Consider the following 24459-nt stretch of genomic DNA (forward strand, 5'->3'; position numbering starts at 1 on the left):
TCCCAAAGAGAGCATGCCCAATAGTTCTGGGTAGCAAATCATATAATGCATCAGGTTAGCAGTGTTTCAGTTTCAAACTACATTCTGAAGATTCTAAATCTCACTGTGGAACTCATTTCAGGACTTTGGCCAGTGTCCTTTCCATAAGAACTTTCAGTTATGTCAACATGTCTCATGTTGCTTGTAGCGTGACTTCGCACGAAGAGCAGCCATTTAAAAAAAAAAAAAAAAAAAAGGAACTTAAAGAAAAGAGTGATTCCAATAGGCATAGTTTTAAAGCATCATTAACTTAAACTGATGAATTGTTTGAATTATTGATCAAATTATGCCATCCAAACATCTAGTTCAACCAAACCTACTTAATGTGTCTTTTTGGTTTATCATCTACCTTAAACTCTTGCTGACTGACAGCACAAGGCCAGTTCTCCGTAATCTCTTGCTGGACAGGTAACAATGAATGTGCTGTTTGCCATAAGATTTATTGATTTTACATAATTTCTGGCATGTGATGTGTCAAAAAAAAAAACTTTCAGCAGTAATTTGTTGAAAAAGTCCTTGTACATGGCCTTTGTCAACAATTGTACTATAAAGGCTCACCCAGCGAACTGCCAATCATCAAAGCTGTATATTTTTGGGTAACTTAGTCCCATGTTAGTTAATATATCAAGATAAAACTAGGAAAGGCTTCAAACAAATCTCATTAAAGTGCCTCAAAGCACTAATCACTTAGTCACTGATCCTCTAGGCTGTGTGCATTTGTGATATTTGTAGGCTGAGATCAGGCCTGTAATTAGCACAGAGGAAAGAGCAACTCCCTCTGTTCCAGAGGATTTCAACTGACAGAGGACAGGCCATGGCTATAGGGCTGATTTGTATGACTTCAAATAAGTTGTTCAGTTGGTTTCTGTTTTTGTTTTTTTTTACACTGTTCTCTCTACCATGGTCTGAAATGTAAAGATGCTGAACTACTTTTCTTTATTTTTATGTTATTTGTATTTTTTATTGGAAGGGCGAGAGGCAGGGTTCACCCTGGAAAGGGACTCCAATCTATCGCAGGGCCAATATTTATAGACAGACAACCATGCCTACAGATAATTTACAGTAGCCTAGTCCCCACTTGCATGTCTTTGGACTGTGGGAGGGTGCCAGAGTTCCCAGAGAGAACCCATGCAGGCACAGAGAGAACATGTAAACTCCCCACAGAAAGATTGTGTGCCTGAGCCAGGGCTCGAACCCAGAACCTTCTTGCTGTGAGGAAACAGTGCTAACCACTGCACCACCGTGCCGTAATAAGCAAGAGTCATTGTGAGGTTCTGAATGTCAGTTTCAATGCATTTTTTAATGATAAACCCAGCTGTCGCTGCTGTTGACATTGTATTATTGATAGCAGATTATCTTAATCTTGATGAAAAAATAATCAATTTCCCAGCCCTACACAGTCAAATCAGCTCTATCTATATAATACCAAATCACAACAAAGGTGATCTCATGACATTTTACAAATAGAGCAGATTTAGAATCACTATCTAATTTAATTTCAAGAGACAAGACTATTTCAATGAGGAAGCACTTCAGCAAAAAACATCCTTTTCCAAACTGAATCAATCTCAGCACTTTTAGTCAACTCCATCAGTAGTCTCCACAGTCTCTATTAAAACCAGTATTGTCACAACTTTATATAAAACCACATAAACAATCTTCTCCAAAATAATTGGACTGGACATTGCACTATGATTTTTAATGAAAATGTACTATGATATAGCAACACATGTTGTGGTCAGATGAGCATCATGATGCGAGTGTTTGGGTTTCTGATTCATCTCGGACTTCCACAGATACAAGGGAGCACTGTGGTTATTTAGGCCATGGTTGATAATGAAAATAATGGAACAAAATATTGTTGTTATATATATATATGACAGTAAGTCCCAGCTGCTCTCCTCTGTTCTGGATGAGAAGAGTGAATATTTAGTATTTACTCTGAAAACAACTACTTAACAGACATTAGACATCTATAGTCTTTCTTCATAATCGGTTTTAGTTGGCTGTTTGCTCCTCAAATCACAGTGTCAACAAGAGAGCAGTTTATTGTGGAAAAAAAAACAAAAAACAGGGGACTGAGACTCAGAGACTGAGTGTGTTTGCTGTGCTGCTGTGTCACTGTGGAGAGAAAGGAGATTGCTGACAGTGTGGTTTACAGTCAGCAGCAGTCAGCACTCACAAAGACCAAACAAGCCATGGCATTTGACAGAGATGCTGGGCTACTGCACCGCTGGCCTTTGAAAGAAAGGTGGGAGGAAACTTTAACAGGGTTTATGGGAAATATTGTCTTTTTAGCAAACACTTCAGCAAAAAGAAAACCTCAAGTGTAGCGCAGAATAAAAGTCACTCTTCTATCATCTGTCTTCCTATACAGATTCACATCAAGGTTTTTGGTGGATAAGCAGCCAGACTTATTGATGTGTAGTAGTTTTATTTCAGACAGCAACAGAAAGGCCTGCTGTGTTTGTGCTTGAGTCAGGTGACATATAGCAGTAGATTCTATTAGATGCTTGTTAAGCCTTGCTACCATTTCTGAGGAGCTATTCTTAGATTTAGAAAACAGCTACAACCATTTGACTGAAAATGTAGTTAAACTAATATAAGCCACTGCGACACAACAGTGTTGTCAACACAAATAGTGAGAAATAAATTTACAAACAAAAGCAGCCGCTGCCAATGTCCAAACATGATTTGTCCTCAAGCGATGCCTTCTAATGTAACACATATAAAAAGTTTTACACATGAATGCCTTTTAGTTCCAGCTACTTGGACGCAGTGGTGAGTCAATAAGCAATTGTGAGCATAAACAAATAGTGTGATTTGGCTGAGAAATGAACTTTGGACCAAAATTTTTTTTTTTAAAGAAACAAGACGGAAGTTCGTCGAACACTACAGATGTTTGAAATTCCACAAGTCAAAGGAAGAGTAGGAAAGTCCTTTGATGAGTGCAAAAAAAAACAAAAAAACAACTATCAATGAAAAGTTCTGACTCATTTTTAACAGCGCAAGTATGCTATTTCCCCCAGGGGTTAGTAACCGGTACGTGAGTCATTCTACATGCCATATTCAAAGATGCCCAGCACATGACACATCAGTACCTGGGAGAGGACTGGACTGAAATATATGTGTTCATCCTCTCTCCACTGCCTTTCTTTCTTACACACAGACACACTTCTGTTGCCACCATTCGTAATAACACAGCTCTTAACTGACACTAAGGGGTCAAACAGAGCAACGACCTCCACCACTGATGTATTCTCAAACAATCATATATGTTTTTGATCAACAAATGTAATGAAATGTGATGTATTGTTAATTAATGTACCAAAAGAAGTCCTCGATCCCACCCGGAATTAAATGGAGTCTTCCTTGGCCTGTTATCCACTCCTCAACCAAGTTTCACAAAAACTGGCCTGGTACTTTTGACATGAACTGTTGTATGACCATGTGTTCGTGTCGGCTAGGGGTGTTTGTGTTGGCATTAGGTCATCTGATCAAAAATTACAGTCTTCTCTGAGGGTACATTTTTCATGATTGTAGATAAAATATGTGATGTGTAAGTCAGCACAACACCAGATCTATTTAAATCACCGACATATCAGAGCTGTGAGAAGTGAATGAGAGGCCTGTAGCAGGGTTTCATATTCCCAGCAGCAGGACAATGTACTGAAGTTGAGTCTAAATAAACTACAGTGTGTTTGTGTTCAAGAAGTAACAGGTCACACAGTGCAACTATGCTCCTCACTGATCTGTTTTTAATCGTTGTTGGACAAAGAGAGTTCTTCATGCAGACCTATCTCAAGCTCTAAATACACACACACACACACACACACACACACACTAGTTTGTAGGATACAAACTCAAAAAGAAAAAAGTAATCATTCTTCACACAGAAATCAATGAATCCCTTCCTCTATCATAGCAGATAATGTTCCCTGATTATCTCCCTCTCTGACAGCAAAACCAAACACCAGTATGAACTGTCTTAAAGAACAGCTGCTGAACTCTGACCAATCCTTCCTTCAACAGTCTTCTTCATTATTTATTGGACCAGCAGCATCTCTTTAAATAATTGAGCCGGCAAGAGAGGGAGCAGGGCAGATACTCCATCACCATCCTACCAAGCTGTAGACAGGAGGGATTGTGACATGTGCCATCCTGCAGCAGTGTTGCATCTTCATATTCAGGGTCCTAAATTCACTTTGAAGTTCAACAGTCATTCTGGTAGTAGAAAAAAATAATCCAGCTGCCAACCTTTTTGTTTTTAGCAGTCTCTTTCACACATAAGACATTGTGATGGAAAACAACTTAACTAAAACATAAATATCGGTACCCAAATATGATGAGAAGCAAATAATTTGTCTTTTGTATTTATGAGTATAGAGCAATGCAACAAAATCCAAAAACTGCTGATAACAATTGATTTGATTATTTTATACAATGTGTGAGATTGAAAACTCAATTGTGGAATTATAAAAAAAAATGTTGCACAGAAAAGGTAGTGACAGATATTTTTATGTCAATAGAGGAAAATAAGAAAATACATAAGCTTTGTAATTTTTAACAAATGCATTTCTGAGCAGAGACTCTTTCATGACTAATTGTACAAACTGATAAGGATTTCAGACTTTAGAAGCTGCAGCCAAATGCACCATGAAGTAGCTCATTTACAGATGTGGCCATAGCTTTATAAAAAAATCTGTAGAAGCAAACTCAATCTAGTTTATATTGAAAGTGCATCTTTCAAGTGTAGATGTATGATAAATCCTACAGGGTAAAGCCATATGGAAATGAGTCACTAGCAGGTGTCCGCTCCTGTATGGATATTAGCAAGGGAACTCTAAAAATAGAACCCACCAAGGTGCCTGGAGAAAAGAAGCACCATCATCTGACCAGACTGTTTCATTTCTTCTAACAGCTTTGTTCAGATGTGGTCATGATAGTAATTACATGAGTATTTTTGTTCAAGGGCTGCACGGTGGTGCAGTGGTTAGCACTGTCACCTCACAGCAAGAAGGTTCCGGGTTCGAGTCCCGGATTGGGCATGGGATCTTTCTGTGTGAAGTCTGCATGTTCTCCCCGTGCCTGCGTGGGTTCTCCGGCTTCTTCCCACCATCCAAAAACATACAATTGGGGAATAGGCTGATTGGATACTCTAAATTGACCGTAGGTATGAATGTGTGTGTGAATGGATGTTCGTCTCTCTATGTTGGCCCTGCGATGGACTGGCGACCTGTCCAGGGTGTACCCCGCCTCTCGCCCGTTGACACTGGGATAGGCTCCAGCCCCCCTGCGACCCTTAATGTGTAGGAATAAGCGGAAGATGACGACGATTTTTGTTCAAACATTTACCCACCGGTTGGTGGATTACCCTGAGATCTACATGCCAAACAGAAAATCTATCCACTTTCTTTTTCTACCATTGAAGTTTTTTTTTCTTTAAACATACAAAAACAGACAGTATGACTTTTACAAGAGTAAAAGCCCACCCACGATTATAATCTGACCATCCATATTCCCCACCATTCTATTAATTAATAAAAAGGCTTCTATACAAATAGGTCGTCCTCCCAGCCTATAGGGCTGGGCACCATATGCGGTAGATGGTAGAAATTATATAAATTTGGCCTATAGTAGAGATTTGTGCTCTACTGACCTATCGTCGATGATGTCATCACACCTGCCTCACAATGGCTGCAAACACAGACAGAGCAGGAGGAGCTGGTCAAAAATACAAAACAAAACAAAAACAAATACAAAACAAAACAAAAACAAAAAAACGGTGCTATGTCCGTGATTTGGACTTGGTTCAAATTTAAAAGATCGGATGTTGAACAGAAAACAATGCTTTGCAAGATGTGCTGAATGATGGTGATGGCAAAGTGAGGCATGCGCTTGAGTGAGGGGGGGAAACAAAAAGTTTTCCGAGTGAAGAGGCGCATTGGTGGTCACCTAGACAATACAATCCTCTCGGCCCCCAGCAAACCCAACCAAGGAAAAAAGTTACCTTATTTCCAAAGATTCATACACACTTTGCCATATTTTTAATATTGAGTACCACGGTCTTCTATTTAGCATCTTGCACAAACCTCTCAGCCTCCTTGCTGTCTCGAAATATTTTCTTTTGTCCGTTCCACATGAAGATAAGCGTTGCAGGATATACCAGCCCATGCCTCACATAAGCTCGTGTAGACATCTCTTCAATGGGAGATAGCTTAGAGTCCTCTCACTCGATTCCTTGTTTCTCCTTAGCCACCTGTGGCACCTTGTCTCGGGCTGATGAACATAGGAAGCGCATCATTATGGTCCTTGGTCCAGGTCAAGCATGGAGGCCAGAGAGTGATGGGCGCATTCAATCTCAAATTCTTTACTAGTGAGACAGAGCCCCTCAGAAATAATCCTCTCCACATACTGCATCACTTTGCCCATCTCCTCTTTGCCTTCATTCATTCCCACCATCCTGACATTATTCCTCCTGCTCCAGTTTTCGGGGTCCTCTACGTGTCCACATTTCCTATCTCTTGTCACAATTCTCCAAGTTTTTTTTCCCATCTCTGCGTTTATGTCCTCCATGTGCAATATCTGTTTTTCTGCCTCTCTAAGCCTGCATAACCTGCATGTTCTCCACCGAGTCTTTGAGCTCCTTCTTTGTCTCCTTAATAGAAACCACATCCGCTGCCATCACCTGCAGAGCAGCGCTCATCTTGCGTATCCCCTCAAACGTGTTTCCATCGTCATTCTGTCCAGTACTAGGGTTGTGAGTTTTGGATTAATTCAGTGGAGGGTTTCCCTTTGGTGTCGCCGTCGGTGCTGCACTCTGAGACAAGATGCTGCTTTTTGTAGCTAGCTTGCTTCTCATCAACACACCTTTGAAAAAGTTTGCTCTGCTATTATCTGCCATTTCACCACGAGGCTGTAAGATGTCGGTTGAATACTGGCCATAACACTACTTTAGTAGAGGACAATGAAATTATGTCAAAGAGTGAAGTGTATGTTTCCAAATTTATGAAGTTAGCTGATGGTTGTAAGGAACTCTCCTGAAGTGCTGCCATCTTTCTCGGCTGTCCTACATGACCAATCAACTCACATTTGAAAATTTACGTGAAATACTTCCAGGGAAACTCAAACTGATCAAAAAAATAAACCAATCTGTGGTCTTGCTGAACCATTGCACCCCTACTAGTTTGAATGGGATATTGAGCGGGCAAAAATAACAATGCTGGGCTATATCGAGAAAACGCACCACTAATTTTGATATCAGTTGACTGTAGCATTACTCAGTCTGGTGACTCAAACCAGTGATCTTCCGATTACTAGGTAGCCATGCTTCCGCTTGAGCCATGCCATCCAGCTCCTTGAGCTGCTGAGACTGTTAGCCAGGCCTGTTAATGTTAGCAGTTTATAAAGTCACTTTTGAAAATATTAAACTCAATTGTTCAGTTATTGCCATGTTCTTTATTGCATTGTTCTTTATTATTCCATTGTTCTGCTTATGACATCAAGTTAAATGTTTAAAAGTTAATATAAGCCCCCCATAAACAGACAGCACACAACAAGAGGACTAGCTATAGGCTGCCTACTCTGTCATAGTGCTGGCTCAGATAATCCCCATCCCTGGAAAGACACAAGGATTAACTCTCAGCGGGACAACCAGTTCAGCTTAGATGTAACATCTGGTAGAAGACTGATCTGGCTACTTGGTTGTGGGGCACTATGAAGGAGTAAGTGAGAGTCAAATAAATAGGAAAGAGGATTACAAGGAGAGCAGTGTTGAGTTAAACTTATTAGACATATAAGAAGCATCAGGCAAACAAATATCCTTGGACTGTCAACAAAGGTTTATAGTGATGACTGACGGGCTTCATCAACACTTAATGGCACCACTACAGACAGACACAGTCCTCTGCAGCCTCCACTATCTGAAGGTTCCAGGGGATTGCTTCCTCACAGCAGTATGACAAGCTTCTGTCTGATGCTTCTTTGTATATACCCATGACCACCACAAACACTTTATATCTGTTATGTTTGTGGAAAGATGGGGCTTTCACATAATGATCAAAGCCATAGAAAGCCTTGGTGTGCAGGTTGTTGAAGGAATTTAGCGTGAGCAGGTGTGATGCAGATGTCCTGCCTGGGACTCGGCTGCAACAGTAGGCAAAGACCAACGTTCGGTACGTCACTTGATTCTGATGTCATAACTATGAAATCACAGATGGATACATACTGTATGTTACATTTTAAAGTCATTTCACATGTTTTTGGTACAGCTGGTAAAAATGTTCTTTTGTTTGTCTTTGTATAAGACAAAGGGAGTGAGAGGGAGGAAAGAGCTGTCTTGATGTGGGATATCTTTAGATTTCCACACAGAAATTCAGCCACTTGTCTGTCAAACGGTAATTACACCTTAACTTGGCACCTGGTTTCCATGTGGATGCAGCTCAATGTTGTGTGTGTGATACCGTTCATGCTCCTGTAATGTGACTTAATGACATTGCTCACAACTTGTCTGATAACATTCCTGTCTCCTGCCCCGTCTGGCCTGACCTGGATGCTCAGTGAACTCTCACACACAGTGAGGTTTATAGAAAACATCGACAGAGGAATGAAGCATTTCAACACCTTTCATCTGACACATCACATACACACACGGCATACAAATCACTGTGTTGGCCCGGGTGGACTGAAGCACTATTTATAAAAGTGTAATCCATTAAATGAACTTGGAAGGAGCTAAAGGGAAAAAAAATCTGCATTCAATACAGTATGTGAAGCCTGTTCACATACTGTATTGAATGTAGTCTTTCACTTAAGATTCAAATGGCTGAAATTCAAAGGAATGATCCCCCCCCCCCCCACACACACACACACACACACACACACACACACACACACACACTGCAGCCCCACCCTGAGTCAGCCACCTACTGATGTCCCACTGGAGCGACGTCATTTCTAATCCCCAACTGGCCAGCATAGGCTTAATTCATGCTAGTACTGAATATATTGGCCAAAAACCAGAAAATTTGAACATCTATTTTATGGGAAGCTGGCTGATGTGGGATATTTACATACATACAATCCAGGACTACCAACAAATTGCAGAATTTGCTTTTCTTCCAACAGTAATCAGCAACAGTACTTCAATTACTAGCAAAGATTTGTTCTTAATGGAAATGCAAGGTGGTGCAGCGGTGAGCACTGTCGACTCAAAGGAAGAAGGTTCGGGGTTCAAGGCCCAGCTCAAGCACGGCGTCTTTCTGTGTGGAGAGTGTAAATTGTTGTCTGTCTATATGTTTTGGCCCTGCGATGGACTGGCAACCCGTCCAGGGTGAACCCTGCCACTTGCCCAAAGGCAGCTGGGATAGGCTCCACGACCCTAAACAGGATAAGCGGTAGAAAATGAATGGAAATGGAAGAGCGAAATATTATTTCAGTCTCTGAACCTTTGTGGTGCAGCATTGCACCATAAAGAACCTTTGGAGGTACAAGGTCATATTCCTTGAAGCTGTTCTTGAGTTACAATGGACAGGGATGACAAGCAGCAGCGGTTACACAGGAAAAAAATATCTCCACATCACATTTTGGCAGATGCGATCATCTAAAGGGTCAAAATCATACACAGTTAAGGGTGTGTATGTTCTATGATCCATGTCAAATCCATGGCCAGCCAGCCAAATAGCTCTGCAACAAACTTGATATTGGCCACAACTGAATGTGATGTCAGTTCAGCAGAGCTGCTTGTATGACCCCTGCCCCCTCCAGATGAGTGCTAAAGTGCTGACCCGAATGCCCTCTATTTCTCATGAATCTTTTGGTGTGGCAGAAACACTAGAGAGGCTGTACATGTGTCCATACCTAGGAGTCACAAGATCAATCAAGTGGCTTATATAAATTTAGAGGTGAGTAAGAGGACATAAGAGAACTGATCTATTGACATTCCCTAATCCCATAATAACAACCGTAATAATAATAATAATAATAATAACGAAAAGTCGATTAAACTGTGGGCTGAAATATGTCAAATTCGAGCCCACATCAGAGGTACCCGATTAGATACAAGATGAACTGCAGTAATGGTTGGAGCTTGGAGTGGTTTTGGTCACGTGACCTCCTCTCCACAAGCCCAGCATATGGCACTCTTTAACTGCATAGTGGCATGCTGTGGTGAGACGTCACGTGACCATTTCTGTGGTGGCCTCACAGAGGGACACTCACTGTTGTCATATATTACTTACTGGAAACAAACACTGTCAATTAAAGAAGAAGAAGTTTCATTTTCCTGCAGCTTTAAATCATTAATGTGGGCCCTAGGAAGTAGATGGAACTGAACCCCCCTGCACCCAGAGCTCCTTGTGCAATTAGGGAGTCTGTTGAGAACCACTCTTCATATTACGATTCTTTTGATGAATATTTGGCATGCAAGAGGATTTTAGTAGGAATCAAACATAATTTCACTTAATTGATGACACCAGTGTTTCTACACTTCTGCACTCAACACACAGTACAAAAGTAGGTCTGATAAATGCATAAAACAAGAGAATGGAGCATTTTAATTTAGCCTCAAGAAGTGTGGATTGCACTGCAGGAAAAAAAAAAATCGGATGATGAATACTGTGGTACACATCCGCTAAAGTCCGATTCATCTGCATGGAACAACATTCATAACCATCAAGCCAATAGCCCTCAGCCTCAGGAGTTCATTCCTCTTCCTCGAGAAGAGAATCCCAGGGGAAAAGGGTCAGGAAGTGGCCTATTTGTTCCAAAGCAGATTCCACAAATACCAGAGTGAGACCTAAAGGGAGAGGCCTGCTTCCCGTTGTTTCCAGTCAGCCTGTTAAGACAAGTAAAAGATGGCTTCTTGTTACTTTAACCTCAACTCGCTCTCACGCTCCAGCCTCCCCTCTCCTCTCAGGGCTGCTGATACTGTTTAAATCTTAGGGAGTTTGAGTCTTCTACTCCAGCAGATCTACAAGCCAAGAGGACTGCCACTGATGCAGCCTTGAGGATGTCATAAATGACCATTTCACTCACATCAAAAAGCATTTTTTCACTTCTCTTGCTATGCCCTCTGACTTCTTCTCAGTCCAGACATGCCCAACATCCGTCCTGGAAGTGCGATGTGACCATAGCGACGGTTCAGAATCCAGTCGCATTACCAGTCTTGTCACTAGCAACTGGAACACAACCAATGGCATTTTTTTTTTTAGCAGCTAGTCTATTTTTTTCATCCTTATATGCAAAACAATGGCAGCAGCATACTTTCTGTTGCAGTACAGTATGATTTTGTTGGCAGAGCAGCATTTACAGTATCTTCAGACTATTGTTGACATTCTCTAACCAACAAACTCACCATGTTCATAGTTTACATGCTTACTAGCATGAGGCTGTGCAGTACCTGGCTACTAGCAGAACTCAATTCAGTACTTATAAAAGTGATCACTGCTGTATTCTGCAAAGATCCCCACAGAGTCAGCGCACTGCTGGCAGAAGAGCTTAATGACTATCAGGAACATCTTGAAACAATGAGGAGGAAGTTTGGTAAAGTTGGAATTACATTCACAGACATAATTGAAAATTCAAAAGCAGAAATATTGTTAGAACTCAAATGCCTCTTCACAGCAACAATAATCTGATTGTCAGTGTAATAAGACAACCTCCTTAGGGATGGGAATTAAGAGATTAGACCAATATTGAAGCTATGATGGATTATATTTACTGAACCTATTGTTTACCGATTCCCTTATTCATTACTAAACAATAAACATCAAGTAGAGTTATGAAGTTCATACAGTGTCAACAACAGCAGAGGCTTCATAAAAGAGACACAATCACAAAACTGATGTATTGGTACCAGTGATTCCAGTCCACATCACCATGACTACAATCCACTTAAATTGAAAAGACACACTATCATGATGCTGTTACTGGAGCCCTTTGGAAAAGTGAGTTAAGTATAGAAGTTGTAATGGGCATGGAGACCCGAGGAAACAGTATGAGTACAAGAAGCAGCGATGTTTGAATAAACGTGGAAGTGAGTTAAGTCAGAATTGCTTCCTGAATAGGTCGAAATAACATGGCATGTGCCAAAGTTAACAGGCACTAGTGAGGGTAATGATGGATAGCAAAGTAGGGATGAGAAGAAGAGAGATGGAAGCTACAGGAAGCATGAAAACAGCATGCCTCCAGGAACATGCCAACTTTTTGATTCTTTTGGTGAAAAGTGTATTTGATGAGTTTTAAATGAAGAGGGCTTCTCTACTACCCTGCAGCTCGCGTTCATTGCAGCTAAGCTAACTAGCAGTCAGCAGTCAAATAAGTCTAAGCCTCTGCAATGCACAGAGAGGAGAGAAGGACTTGTATCTGCTCATCTGGCATGAAAATTGATGGAAAATGTTGACATGTTCCTTTAAAAGGACAATTGTTGCATCTACACTGTCAAAAAGCTATCAACTGAGAATTCCACTTCAAAGATTCATTTCAGGAAGTCAGAGCCCACAATTGACCTCATACAGACTCTCGTGGTTATTGACTGTGGTCTTTTTCTCAATCAGCTTGCACTGAATATTAAAATAAATCAACTTACTTCAAACAGAGCATGTACGCAACACTAAACTAGAGGAGAGCAGGAAATCAAAATGACTACAGACTGACAAACTAACCGAGAGCTGGTTTTACACAATGGGTTTAATAAAATTATATATATATATATATATATATATATATATATATATATATATATATATATATATATATATATATATATATATATATATATATATATATATATACTCAATAGCTCTCAGAGATCATTAGAAGCAGAAGAGTAACGGATAGCTCTGGCAGCAGAACAACACTGAAAACTAGTGAAACTACACAGAGAGCGGGACCAAGTCTCTAGGAATGCAAAGTGCTTGAGAAAGAACCGTTTCTATTGAATCAAACATTCAGTAAAAAATATAAATGAGACACATTCTTGTACAAGGACACCAGAATTTTTCTAACTCAATTTTTTTCTGAAAAGTACACTTATGTAATCATTCCATTAAAGATGGGAATAATCTGTGAGGAAAAAAAAAAGATTCAATAAAAATACTAAGGCTACATTTGGACCCTGTTTTGTGACTGTAAAGCTGATAATGCCGTCCAGCCTGGTCTTAGTTACATGGTTGATGTGAAGATGCTGGGAAGCAACATGTCACCCTTTCCAAAGACATTCCAGTAGTTATTTTAGAGTATCCTGTCCACACTGGCAACAGTAAGAAGAATAGGTGTATCCTGTCAAGCCGCTTCCACATCTTGATTAAATCTTAATGGGCTAATGTTTGTGTGGAAAAGTGCTGGCACCAGTTACGAGTGTTGATATGAGCTGTTTAGAAGGCAACTGGAGGAAGTGGCAGCCAGTCAGGTCCTTCTGTTCTCTGTTCCTGTCTGCACCAGCTACTTCTTGGGCTCTTCATGGACTCTAAAACAAGGTGTGTTTATGAGGATATGCACTAATCTTGTTAAATTTTTTGGTATCACAACCTTATATCTAACAGATAACCAGCCGGGCACAGTTTACCAGCACCAGAGCAGGTTTACTTCAAAGATTCAGATCACAAAGTCCAACAAGTCCCTCTATAGAACAGACACTCATTTACAGATAGGATGCATTCAGGCACCTTTCACAAGCATTAAAAAATAAGAAATTGGATCCAGTATCAACATCAACAATCTTTGTGAATTCATCTTGCAGGAGAAAAGTCTTGTTTTCTTGCTACTACTTCCTCATAGCTTTGGGTTATTTTTGCAAATCAATTCTTTTTAAAGAACATCAGGAAAATGACAAATAAATCAGGGGATAATTACCTGAAAAGGAAAACATAAAATAATACAATATATTTCTGAAAATTCCACTGACGTAAAAAAAAAATAAATAAATAAATAACTGCAAGTTTTTTATTAAATGAAAATAAAGTGTAGATTGGTAGGTATACATATATACACACGTGTATATACACATATATATCTATATATATATACACATATATATCTATATATATATACACGTGTATATACACATATATATCTATATATATATACACGTGTGTGTATACACATATATATACACACGTGTGTATATACACATATATATATACACACGTGTGTATATACACATATATATATACACACGTGTGTATATACACATACATTCACATAGATGTACACATACATATATGTATACTATAGTGTGTAAATATATACACACACACACATATACATATATATATATATATATATATACATATATATATACACACACACACATATACATATATATATATATATATATATATATATATACATATATATACATATACATATATATATACATATATATATATATACATATACATATATATATATATACATATACATATATATATATATACATATACATATATATACATATATATATATATATACATATATATACATATATATATATATATACATATATATATATATATATATATATATATATATATATATATATATATATATATATACACATACGTATATATAGTTCTAGTGTGATTGTGTTAGTCTCATCATTGACTCAGACAGCTGTCTCAGGAATATAATGATATGCAGAAAGCTGGCAGCAGCCGCTGGAACTGGGAGTGACGCGAGCTGACACAATGATGCAGGATCCCATCTCAGCCCTTCGTCATGGCTGACGGATGGTCCTTCTGTTAGCCTGTCTTTATTCAGAGCAGCAGTCAAGCTGGTGAGCTCACTTAGAGAGGACAAAGGAGACCCAGACAGGCCCGCTGTTTAAGACACTCACAAATCAGCTGCCGACTTCAGCTCATGAACTTTAAAGTACACATATGTGTGTTCACACCATCACTACTTCTACACCTATAAATGCTCCCACTCGTGTGCACTGTTTTCTTTATGGAAATCATTACATCAACATGTCACATAACACAAAGTCTCTTGTGCAGTTACAGGCAGAGTCGGATTTTTCCAACACACAGCTTCCACAGTAAGACATTCCTTCTGTCTCCTGTTTGGCCTGCTTGGGTTGCCTCCCACAGCAGATGAATTCAATTGTGGTGAGGGTGGGGTGGGGGTTCAGAGTCCCTTTCATTCTGACTCTGTCACAAGGACCCTTGATCCAAAGCCAACAGAGGCAAACAAACAAAGCCCTCTGATGCTGACAAGCAGGCTCCACCGGTGGACTCAGATACTGTTAATGCACACAAAAAGTGTCTTTACCTCCAAAATTACAAAATTACATATAAACCTATACTCACTCATTGCATTTGACCATTAGTCTAAAAAAGACAACATATTTGAAGTACAGGAAAACCAAAAATATCAATTTGGAAATGGTTCTCATTTTATAAACTTTTCCCCAGAGAGTAGTTTATGTTTCAGCAGCTCAGCACATTCCTTAAAGGAAACCTTATATAAGTATAAATGTGAGTTGCAGAGCGTGATTCTGTTGTACTAGGTCTACTGCAATTTTGAAATTGCAGGAAGGTGCAGTATCTGTTAAAGGCTATTTAAGTGTCAAAAGTTTTAAATGTAATATTGCGGTGCTGCAAAGATGTCATGCCTACACATCATATTCTACCGATCTATGAAAACATCTGTTTTACAGATTACCACTTACTTCACACCAGCACTTTGATTGTTTTTCAACTGGAATGAGAGTAATGATGTAAAAAAAATAAATCAATATTCTCTCTCATATAATATATAACAATTATAAAATCTGTCAAAATACATGAAGATATTTTTTCCAGAATTGTGCATATATGTCCAATAAATTAGTTATGCCATGCAATGTTAAAAGCAAAATCAATTATACTTGACTTTTTTTTTAGTATCTTTTGTGTTTGAAACTCAGCATTTGCTGCAGATTTTCCACATTAAAGCAGCTGGAAGACCTTTAATGTGAAACATATGTGCAGGTAATATTGTTGTTGTTTTTTTACCTTTTAACAACAGGAAAGTACAAGTAAAAGAAAAAAAGAGTTAATAAAAACAGCAATTTTACAAATACTGGCCCTGTTATAATAATGGTGGCTCCTGGAGTTGTCAGGACTAACACAGAGGAAAGATTCTGTTTGCACTAACAGGGCAAGCAGGAAATGAGAAATAAATGTAAGGTTTTGTTTGCCTCGAAGATACTTCTCCCCATAGGCTGAAACTGGCAAGCATATCTGATTCAGACACACCCTCAATAGTGAGCTCACAGTATTGGTTTTGTTTCAGACAGCTGGTGAGGAGTTGACTGTTCTTCTGTTAGCAGCAGCAGGGGCAACCTGAGCTTCATCATGCAGGCAAGGTGCGTCCCATTATAAATCATTTATCCATCATTTCATTCATTTTCTTTATTGATGCATGCATACAGTGGAGTGTGAAGAGGGCTTGGAGTCTACCACATCTCACATTAACCAGACAACCCTTCACTCCTCCTAAAAACGCAGTCTAACCTGCATGTCTTTGAGCAGTGAAAGGAAAATCCCCCATGGGTCAACTCACTATTCTCACTGGTTCAGGACTATGATGTCAGTTTGAGTTTCCATCCACTCTCAGAAATGATGTTATATTTGGAAGCATATTCATTCCATATTTTTCCATAAACTACAAGCTAGACTGTAGGCTACATGTGTGTAGAGCCTGAACAAGACACTTGATGTACACTGGGAACAAACACATCTGCTGTTTATAAACACCAGAACAAAACAGGCCACAGTATCCCATGGAAAGAGGTCAGAGGCCATCCACAAGGAGTCAGAGGCAACATTTACACAGAAGGAAAAATCCAACTTATTCCAAACAAGACAACATTTGAAGTGTTCACAGTAGTTTCACATTGAATATTCCATTCATATTCCTGTTTATATGTTACAGAGTAATGACTGAAGACACACCCACATTACATAATTACATCCTACGATATAGTTCCTTCTGGAATTTGACTAGAAACGCTTGTAATGTTGCCATTGTGACATAATTGAGGTATTTTCTTAAATAATAAAAATTTAATTTTTTAAATTAAATTTTCATATATTAGAACACTGAGCTTAAAAGGTGAGTTTGTAGCACTCGCTGGAAGTTGTGTCGTGAAGCAGTCTGACTGACATACATGTTTGTACGCATTTCAATCATGTGACTAAGATCAGAATAATCAACATCTGGATTTGATTATTGCAACTACCTTATTCACATTACAGTAGTTATGAAATGCTATTTACATGGCAGGGTATTCCGATCAATGTCTTAATCAGGCTTTTATCAAAATATTGTCATCCATGTAAACATAACCACTGAGTGGGCAGAGAGAGATCAAAGCGTCTCGGGTGTCCTGCTGTGTGCTATAGAACCTTTTCACAACCTCAACATGAGCACTGACACATGCAGCTCTGGGTTGGGTTCACTCGTCTAGGATACCCAACAGACAGCGAAAGAGATTTAGCTAAAAAAGAAAAACACACACACACACACACGCCCACACAAGTATGATGTTGAAAGTGCTTTGTGGAGAAAAGCAATTTATCCCACTGCTGAAAAACAATGTGAAACAACAGAATATGACACAGACACAGTGAATGAAATAAGTACATCATCTTCAAACCAGCAAAGACAGCAATATAATTAGTGGGAAACTTTGATGCTACTGGCCTGCAGCAGGCATCAGCAGTCCCCGAGAGTGGGTCATTATGTGCTTTTTCTGCATTGAATCTACCTGTCAAGAGGAGTTTCTGATGCTGCGCAACATCAGTACCATGAAAACTTCAGTGGTTTACAGTGAGTTTAGTTGTTAGTATAAAGAGAGATGCTTACATGTCTCGCCTCCCTGCGCAGACCCTCCGTGTTCCTCAGCCAGCAGCGGCTCAGCTCGCTCAGCTCCAGGATGGGCTGCACTTTCAGACGCACCGTGTCACCTGATTGTCGTATCATCTCCACAATTTCATCTCGGCTCTTGTTCTCCACATTCCGTCCATTGATCTCCACCAGCCTGTCACCTGGAACCAGACCAAGGGCCAGGTCCTTGGTGCCTGCTCCAGGTTCAGCAAAGTGGACCACACGCCTGTAAACTCCTCCATCTGGACTGCGGTCCAGCATGGTGGTGCGACGCAAAGAAAATCCAAAGTCACCTGTGTTACGGCGTTGGAGCTCCAGCTCACGTGTTTCTGGCGCACTCGGTGCAACGACAGCTGGGAGCTGAAGATGTGCAGGGAAGGTCTTATCAACCACTTCAGGTATGCAGACTCTTTTGGGGGCCGGCACTCCAGACTGCTGCTGGAGGCTGTGTTTGCGCAGTATACTGAAGACTTTGCTCTCCACCTGTGGGGATGGGGCAGCGGAGTTCTGGCCTGAAGGTGTGGACCCCTCTGAAGGGCTCTCTTCTTTGCTACGCTGGGAAAAGGAGAAGCGCTTCATCATCTGGCCCACCTGTGAGGAGTTCTGTTTGGCCAGTGAGCCAAAGTGAGCCACACGCTCACGTACTGAGTTGCGATGTCCATCCTGTCCTCCACCACCCTCACCCTTCAGGTCATCAGTGGAACTGGCAGCGCTAAGCTGTTCATCCAGAACCATGCTGCTTCTGTTGCTCAAGCCATCTGATTCAATATCAGTGAGAGTGAGCTCACTGCTGCTGGCCACTTTGATGGGAATAGGGTTAGAGATCTCCAGTTTGTTCTTGGACTCTCGCTTGGCCTCCCTCTTCAGGTTGAAGAAACCTCGCCGCATGCTCATCTCCTCCAGGCTGCGCAGCTCTGCTGCAGACATCCTCTCCTTCTTATCTTTCTTCTCTTTCCTACTGCCTTCCCTCTCCTTATCTTTTTTCATGAGATTAAACATCTTGGTGAGCTAAATGCTGGGTTTCCCTTACAAGGAAGATGTCCAGTTCACTAGCCAGGTGCTTTTGTATTGACCAACAGGGCCAAATCCCCTGAGGAAAGAAAAACAGAACCAACACTGTCAAACATGAAAAATACAGAAAAAGTAGAAATGTCCTTGATTCCTAAGAATTTATTAGGCACTGCTTTAAGAGGGATCACAGGAGTCACATCATAGAAGACATGCTGACAAAGAAATCTGTGCAAACCGACTCAAACTGTACCTACTGATTGTTCAACGACACACACAGGTTCACTGACATATTTGAGTCACACTTCCAGAATATGCACCTTGCATACAGGCTACAGATGAATTATTTTTATACGTATAATGTAATGTAGTATTTGTTTGGCACACCAGCTAAATGAAAGTGCACACTAGTATCTGGTGTGATAATATGAGAACAAAAACATCTCAGAACACACCTCACGCTCAGCACATGTTCACAGCCAAATAAGATTTGCATAGTGTCTTATTGCACACAACTTCAGAGGACTGTCTGTCTTGTACAGATTACAACAGTATGTGTGACTTTTAAAGTATACTTTGTTCTGATATCTATTAGAAATACCTGCTTTGAGTCAGAGGCTATAAATACATGGTAGCCACACCTTTTATTCTGATTCATTATAACAAATCTTATCTTAGGGCAGTGCTTCTTCAAATAAATTAGCCCTGATCCCCCCCCCCCCCCCAACTTGGGGGAAATCTTGGCTCCCACCTCTCCAGCAAGATCACATTCAGCACCGGTTCTCCACAAAAATGTGTATCGAGTCCCCCCCTGTTAACTCTGCACATACGACTGTTACCTGACCCATCTCTCAAAGACTGTCATCAAGTTTGCAGATGACACCACCGTCGTTGGGCTGATCTCAGGGTGAGATGAGTCTAATTACAGAGATGGGGTCAAAAGAGACAGTGTGGTGTTCAGCAAACAACCTCCAACTGAACACCACAAAAACCAAGGAATTAATTTTGAACTTCTGGAAGGGTAGAGCGGACCCAGCCCCACTTAACATCCACGGGGACTGTGTGGAAAGGGTCCACTCCATCAGATTTCTGGGCATGCAGATATCTGACATCTCCTAGACTGCTCACACCACAGCGGTGGTAAAGAAGGCCCAGCAGTATCTCCACTTCCTGAGACGGCTCAGGAGAAACAACCTGGCAGAGACACTGCTGGTGACCTTCTACAGAGCCATCATATACCCCTTTCACACTGAAACATGCGTGTCAAAGTGGGTTTTTGTACCCGCGTTTGCTCGGCATTAGGGCGCATTCAAACTTCCAGCAGATGCGGGTCTGAGCTCCCGTTGTGAGGGCTGCGTGCCTGTGTTTTTCTCTCTCGTACATCATCGCGCTGACAACGTCATCAATTACACATAAAAGTGTGCCGTGTCTCAAAACGCCGGTGATGTTCCCACAAATCACTGTGTCCCTTACAGTTCCAGATATCTGCCGCCATGATTGATAAAAAAGATGTGCAAGATCACTATACAAGTTGTTTATAAACACAGTTGCACTTGCCCAGTTAAGTGAAGTAGAGTCTCCAGGGACAGCAGCTCTCACAGTGCAGCCCAAATTTTTTTTTCTTTTTTTCTGGAGCTTCCACAATGACAGTCTGACAGGTGGCACAGTGACAAAATCAGAATGTGACAGGAAGGTCGTGGAAAACCTGAGACAATGCAGGTTGCCTTTTTCACACTACAGATGAGCCAAGCAGAGCCGAGGCAAGCTGCTAAACACCCGGGTCGCTTGGAGGGTCGGTGGACACGGGTCGAAATGCCGAGTCAACCCTTTAAGGGGGCCCAAACAACCGTGTTCATCCGCGTTTTTGGTGCAGTGTGAAAGGTGCTATAGAGAGCATACTGGCATACTGCATCACAGAATGGTACGCAGGGTGCTCAGCAGCAGACAGGAGAGCACTCCAAAGGGTTATTAGCACAGCCCAGAAAATCACTGGTTGCTCTCTGCCCAGCCTAGAGGACACTGCCAGTTCTTGCTACCTCAGCAAAGCCATCAACATCATCAAGGACTCCGTTCACCCCAGCAATCACCAGTTTGAACTGCTACCCCCGGGCCAGCGCTACAGGTCACACAAGGCCGGGACAAGGCAACCAACTCAGAGATACCTTCTTTCCTAGAGCTATCCCTGCAGTCAACAACCACAATACCAAATAACCTACCTCACTACATTTTTATATTGATCATATTGATCATTAAATTGTTAAATTGCTGTTCACATTCAAATAAAGAATCTGCTGTATCCAAGTGCAAGTGCTGTCTTATCTCTTTCTTGTGTAATTTCAATATCACACCACTTAATTTTTTTTTTATTTCATGTACACACACATACATTATTTATTTATGTATTTATTATGTATAGTTTTCTATTTCTGTTTTTAAAACTGTTGTACTTGTTTTTCTGTTAAATTGCACCAAAGGGAGTTGCACTCCGATTTCATTGTATGCTACAGATTGAAAATAAAGGTTTTTGATTTGATTTGATTGATTTGAATCTATTTACTGATCTGTATGATGCAGTGATTGTATTGTTATTACAGGCCTACGTATTATTTTAAAACTCTAGAAAGGGTTGCAGCCGTATAATGATTTCAAGCTTTATCATGTTATCTTACCATAAACATTTGTGTCTGTTTTCCTTACTTTTTGTAGTTATGTATTGCAAAATATCTGTTGTTATCTTAATCTTGTTTCTTGTTACCAATTCACCACAAATCTGACAGCATTGTTTGATCCAAAATAATCCTTCGTTATAGTCACAGCAGGGATGCATAATTAATCCTAATTTAATCAAAATGTTAATGTGGCCTTCGGCAATTTTCAAATCATAGATATATTTGTTCAAGGCGATTTATGTGTTGAAATACTATTTCAAATTAGATACTGCAGAGATGTACAGACCTAAGAAAACATCTCTTTACAGAATTCCATACAAAATCGCACTATAAACATGTTCATATTTTTTTTATAGAAAACATAAATGATGTAGAAATTCACACTCCCCAAATATTGTCAATCATTTCACAACTCAATTCAGAAGTAATTGCAATTAGAATTGATGATAAATATCATATGAACGGAATATATAAGGATTATTAACAGAAACAAAGTGTCCAAACAAAGAGCAGGTTAATGTACGGTAGAAGTACCAGATGCTTATAAACTCTTAGATGATTAGGCCACTGGGATTTTTTTATTTTGCAGGAAAATGAAAATGCTTTAGATCTCATGAAAGCCTGCAAGACCAATGTACTTCTGCTGAGGAGATATGCAACATCATCTGACATTTGTTACCAGCTCTCAGGACTGCACTACCACTCCACGTGAGTAGGTGGCCTTGTAAATGCCTGATGGAAGACACCAGAACACATTCTCTGGCTCCAGTATCTCTCCAGAGCCTGAGAATCAGCGACAGCCTGCTTCTGCCACCTCACACATTCTACAGCCTGTTTCCCATTAACGGAGGACTCCTCGCTCCCTTGGAACCCCAAACAAACAGCCCCCTCCTACTTCAATCACTGCCTCGATGACGGTGGTGGTTCACGGATCAGTCCTACCAGGGCTTCCCGACCATCCTTGCTAGAACTGTCACTCAGCTGGTTTGTGCCAAGCATCAAATACACAGATGATCATACACTCAAAACTGTCACACACATGTTTTGTCCGACTTTAGTGCTGTCCAGCAACACACAATAACATCTAGTCCTCAAGCAGGGCCACAAAACGGAGGAGACAGCTTCGGTACCACTAGCGTCACAAGCAGGACTAATTAACATGAAACCAGCTCCTGTTTTTAAGCCCTGGCAGTTCTCTCCAACTCCTTACTAAGCTGCGGGCACCATCGATGCCAACAGCTGGCCCACTCACACGCACAAAGCCAGAGCGAACAACAGACACCCTGCATTCATTAATGACAAAAAAGCTTGACAGCGCTAAAATAGGTGTAGCTTTTTGGCTACGTTAGCTAGCTGAGCTACTGTTAGGTACGTGGGTTTAACCTTCATTTTACCTTATAGTAAATATCTGCGTGTTCATGTCATCTCAATGAAAATGCACCAGCAGCACAAGCCAACAGATTTTCGTTGTTGTTTTGTTTAACTTTCCGGTGAGTCGTCCAGCTAGCTAGCTAGCCTAATTGCTTTAAGTCGCAGCCTGAGTTTTTGGCCACATTTTTGGTTGAGGCAAATCCTACGAGACACCGGAATCATGTGAAAATGATTTGGTCAACCCAACCGACTGCTTGCCTCAACGCTGGTGGCTATCAAAAAGGCGTTTTTTCCCTCTAAACTCACATGTTCAGAATATTCAGAATACTCACTATTTTCCAGTCCAGCAAATGGAGCACCTCTGGTGCCTCGTTATTGGGCGCAGCTCGGCTTGAACGCAGCAGCAGCGACAGCCGCAGACTGGCTTGTAGCTAACATACCCGTAACTGGCTGCTCCCAATCCAATCAAACGGGAAGAAAGGCAGGCAACCAGCGACCCCTGCTGGACATTTATATGATCTACAGCCGGTTTGTTGCTCTCCAGGTATATCGACTCCTGGCGTGCGGTAGCATTTTAGCGCCCACAGCCGAAAGGAGCCCGCATAATATTTGTCCTCATGATGGAAAAAAGTTCAGGCTACACCTCTGATTGGCCTATATCATTGTTAGAATTAATCAGTGGTGAACGTATACAATTATTTATCATACCAATAAAAAACATATTGTCCACACACAGGATCAACATGGGATGTGGTAGAGCAATGAAAATACAGTGGAGTTTAATAGTCACAACACTCTTTCCATATTATATCAATTTTGAATTGTACAAAAAAGTGCATTATAGAATGTAACGTTATCTCCCATTTCATTCAGTAATTTATTCAGGTATTTTTGCCTTTAATTGACAAGATAAAGCAAATAGGAACAATGTAGAGTGAAGGGAATTCTGTGAATTCAAACTTTATGGTTATTTTTTATCATTTCATAGATATTGGATTTTTGGATTGCTCAAAGGTTTTTTACATGTAATAATTATCATCATCATAAATGGTACCTCTGGGATAGTTGCAGGAACAAGATGTATGTGGATGCTTAATAAAATGTTGATTGAATAGAGGAAAATATGCTCTCATAAGGGAAGTAGTTTATTCTCAGGCCCACCAGAACAGTGACTCACTCTTGGTCTGTGTCTATAGAGACAGCAAAGGTTCTAATACTGTTGCAGGATCTCTGATCATGTTGAAGAGAAAGGGAATGGTTGACTCAGAATTCAAGGAATAATAAAAATATACAATGCGGACTATTAACTGTTTCCAAGGCCCCAAACAAGAGATTAGACTATGGATGCATGAACAGGTAGATCCTCTACGACCAGCAACAAACCTGACTGTAGTATCTGATTATTCCATCAATTAGATGACTTATAAACATAAGCATTAGACAATCATTTGTGGATGCGCCAATTCCATTTAACATGCAACTTTCCCTGGTTTGAACTGTTTAT

The 24459-nt window shown here is 40.5% G+C and overlaps 2 protein-coding genes across 12 annotated transcripts in view; both read right to left on the minus strand.

Moving 5' to 3' along the window:
• LOC147254537 (uncharacterized) overlaps positions 1-6745 on the minus strand; it is a 30047-nt gene extending 23302 nt beyond the window's left edge. Inside the window, exon 1 of the mRNA XM_086215560.1 lies at positions 6656-6745. Coding sequence (XP_086071686.1) covers positions 6656-6745 — 90 coding nt within the window. The remainder of the gene's footprint in view (positions 1-6655) is intronic.
• Positions 1-23421, minus strand: part of myo18ab (myosin XVIIIA b) — a 148144-nt gene extending 124723 nt beyond the window's left edge. For all 11 annotated transcript variants that reach the window (XM_086216186.1, XM_086216185.1, XM_086216182.1 and 8 more), the window contains exons 1-2: positions 23288-23421; positions 17887-18997 (exon numbers count right to left, since the gene is read on the minus strand). In XM_086216186.1, coding sequence (XP_086072312.1) covers positions 17887-18906 — 1020 coding nt within the window. In that variant the 5' untranslated portion in view covers positions 18907-18997; positions 23288-23421. The remainder of the gene's footprint in view (positions 1-17886; positions 18998-23287) is intronic.
• Positions 23422-24459: the final 1038 nt, after the last annotated feature.

This window comes from Aulostomus chinensis, chromosome 10, assembly GCF_037954235.1.
Source record: "Aulostomus chinensis isolate RoL2024-O1b breed Wild chromosome 10, RoL_Achi_v1.0, whole genome shotgun sequence".
NCBI classification, from domain to species: domain Eukaryota; kingdom Metazoa; phylum Chordata; class Actinopteri; order Syngnathiformes; family Aulostomidae; genus Aulostomus; species Aulostomus chinensis.